This window comes from Homalodisca vitripennis, chromosome 1, assembly GCF_021130785.1.
Source record: "Homalodisca vitripennis isolate AUS2020 chromosome 1, UT_GWSS_2.1, whole genome shotgun sequence".
In the NCBI taxonomy this organism is placed as follows: domain Eukaryota; kingdom Metazoa; phylum Arthropoda; class Insecta; order Hemiptera; family Cicadellidae; genus Homalodisca; species Homalodisca vitripennis.
In genome coordinates, this window is record NC_060207.1 from 45,877,611 (window position 1) to 45,880,695 (window position 3,085).

The following is a 3,085-nucleotide window of genomic DNA, read 5'->3' on the forward strand; positions in this document are numbered from 1 at the left end:
GAGTGCTGCACTGACATGCCTCCTCCCGATACAGCAGCCTCTCGCATAGACATGGTGGTTCGCTAAGTCTCATGGCTTTTTGAATCATGCAGTTTTTCATTATGTTGTATATAGACAAATGGTCAAATCGTGTCAGGCAGAAAATGAAGCGTAGAGCGAGTCCTGGACATAATAACTACGACACGCGATTCTCGGCTACTTTATAGAGTGTTATATTGTGGTGAATTTAGTGGTTTTCGTCTTATTAGTTTCTTTACCCATCTGCGAGGAATGTTGCGTAAGTAGCTCTTTTATAGTCGATTTTCGATTTTCAGATGGGAATTTTGCTGTTTACTAATGGTAGCGTTGTTTTACAGGGATTGTATAAATTTTTATACAAAAGGGAAATAATACGATTTGAATCCACTTACTAGTTAACCCAAGTTTTCAAAGACAGTACATGTCGTTACAAGTATAGTTCAGAATAAAGTCTTTAATTTTAATATTATTAAAAACTTACTGGTAATAACCAATCAATATTAAACAGTCAGAATAATTTTTATACATCAAGATATAAGGCTTTTAACAAAGATTTTTTGGTTAAACATAATTAAATTACAGTTTGAACTGGTTGTGACATAAGTGGTACGAGAGTTTTCAGGAAGTTTGTAATAGAGAAAAGTACATTTTATTTTAAACTAAATATAATCTTTATTTATTTGAGTTTGTAAGAAAGTTACATGTTTAGTTCAATTTTATTTTTGAAGCAAGAAGTTAACTTCAATTTAGTTTATTTTATTTGAAGGAAGAAAACCTTTTCTTGAGAAAACTTACACCACAAAAGTGGTTGTGTAACCTTTAGGGAATTAAAATTGAAATATTTAACGAGTACAAGGATTGTTATTTTAAGACCAAATTAATGAACTGCTAGTTAATAAACAATTTGTAACGTTATTTGAGAAGGTATTCTCTTATCTATTTACCCTAACGAATACAATTAATTTTTAAACTAGATAATTAAGTGCAGTTTAACTAGTAACGAAATTATGTAAAGAGATGTTGTGAAACTTGCGGATCTCTCTACAAGAGCTTAGCACTGTAACTGTTTTGCAACCTACTTTGTATGTTTGGCACTCCAGTATTAATATAGAACAAGTTTTCTTGTGGCACATCCCAGCTGACTGCACACAATCCGCCGCCACCGCGGTATCATGGTGCTAGATGCACCCTAAATACCAGACCATACTGCATTCGTAGCAGTATTATACTAAAACTGGCTCTGGTTACCTAAACACCATCTTCCCTTGAGTATAGCTTACTAAACATGGGTGACTTTGGCATAATACGGTTGTGCAATTGTAAAAGAAGCTCCTGAGGTAGTAGGAGTAACAAGGATTCTCCCTGAGTTCTGGCCGTTCGACGAACTGTGAACTTCTTTGGCTCCCCAAACATGGGTGACATTGGCGTAATACGGTTCTGCAACTGTAAAGGAAGCTCCTGAGGTAGTAGGAGTAACAAGGATTGTTCCTGAGTTCTGGCCGTTCGACGAACTGTGAACTTCTTTGGCTCCCCAAACATGGGTGACATTGGCGTAATACGGTTCTGCAACTGTAAAGGAAGCTCCTGAGGTAGTAGGAGTAACAAGGATTGTTCCTGAGTTCTGGCCGTTCGACGAACTGTGAACTTCTTTGGCTCCCCAAACATGGGTGACATTGGCGTAATACGGTTCTGCAACTGTAAAGGAAGCTCCTGAGGTAGTAGGAGTAACAAGGATTCTTCCTGAGTTCTGGCCGTTCGACGAACTGTGAACTTCTTTGGCTCTCCAAACATGGGTGACTTTGGCATAATACGGTTCTGCAACTGTAAAAGAAGCTCCTGAGGTAGTAGGAGTAACAAGGATTCTCCCTGAGTTCTGGCCGTTCGACGAACTGTGAACTTCTTTGGCTCCCCAAACATGGGTGACATTGGCGTAATACGGTTCTGCAACTGTAAAGGAAGCTCCTGAGGTAGTAGGAGTAACAAGGATTCTCCCTGAGTTCTGGCCGTTCGACGAACTGTGAACTTCTTTGGCTCCCCAAACATGGGTGACATTGGCGTAATACGGTTCTGCAACTGTAAAGGAAGCTCCTGAGGTAGTAGGAGTAACAAGGATTCTCCCTGAGTTCTGGCCGTTCGACGAACTGTGAACTTCTTTGGCTCCCCAAACATGGGTGACATTGGCGTAATACGGTTCTGCAACTGTAAAGGAAGCTCCTGAGATAGTAGGAATAACAAGGATTCTTCCTGAGTTCTGGCCGTTCCGAACTGTGCCCTTCTTTGGCTCCCCAAACATGGGTGACTTTGGCATAATACGGTTCTGAACCGGTAAAAGAAGCTCCTGAGGTAGTAGGAGTAACAAGGATTCTTCCTAAGTTCAGGCCGTTCGACGAACTGTGCACTTCTTTGGCTTCCCAAACATGGGTGACTTTGGCGTAATACGGTTCTGCAACTGTAAAAGAAGCTCCTGAGGTAGTAGGAGTAACAAGGATTATTCCTGAGTTCAGGCCGTTCCGAACTGTGAACTTCTTTGGTTCTTTATTTATCACAACCAAAAACTAGTGGTAGTTATATTTACTAGTAGTTTCTCTCCAGGAGTACTTTGTAGTTACACTCAGTAATAGTTATCCTGTACTTTACTAGTATTGTGTAATGTAACTTAATTATTAATATTTGTTCTCACTGCCACAACACTTGATAGTCACACTTAGCTATAATACTTCCGCATCATTAGTACTTTTTAATAACACTTATTTAGTAATAGTTGCTATCCACGATGACGAGTGCTTAATAGTTACACTTAACAGTAGTTGCTATCCTTCATCACTATAATAGGTAGTTGCTCTTAGCTGTAGTTACTCTCCGCCGTCACGAGTACCGCAGTAGTTACGTTTACTTATACTGTAGTTGTATCCACCATTATTATTCTTGGTAGTTACGCTTAGATATAGTTCCTACCCTCGGTGACGAATACTAGTTGTATTCTAGTACTTCACTGCCACTAGTAGAACACTGCCACTAAGTACGTTCGGAGACTAAACTACGGATTACTTGTTATTTATTTGCGCTC

General features: G+C 39.5%; 1 protein-coding gene across 1 annotated transcript; it reads right to left on the reverse strand.

Annotated features, from left to right (window-relative positions):
• Positions 1-1,297: 1,297 nt before the first annotated feature.
• LOC124360234 (flocculation protein FLO5-like) lies at positions 1,298-2,326 on the reverse strand. Its single transcript, XM_046813703.1, has one exon. The coding sequence runs from the start codon at positions 2,324-2,326 to the stop codon at positions 1,298-1,300; it is 1,029 nt and encodes a 342-aa protein (XP_046669659.1).
• Positions 2,327-3,085: the final 759 nt, after the last annotated feature.

What these genes read in the sequence shown, in the direction of transcription:
- LOC124360234 (XM_046813703.1), bottom strand. Translation starts at nt 2,326, where the DNA reads ATGCCAAAGTCACCCATGTTTGGGGAGCCAAAGAAGGGCACAGTTCGG.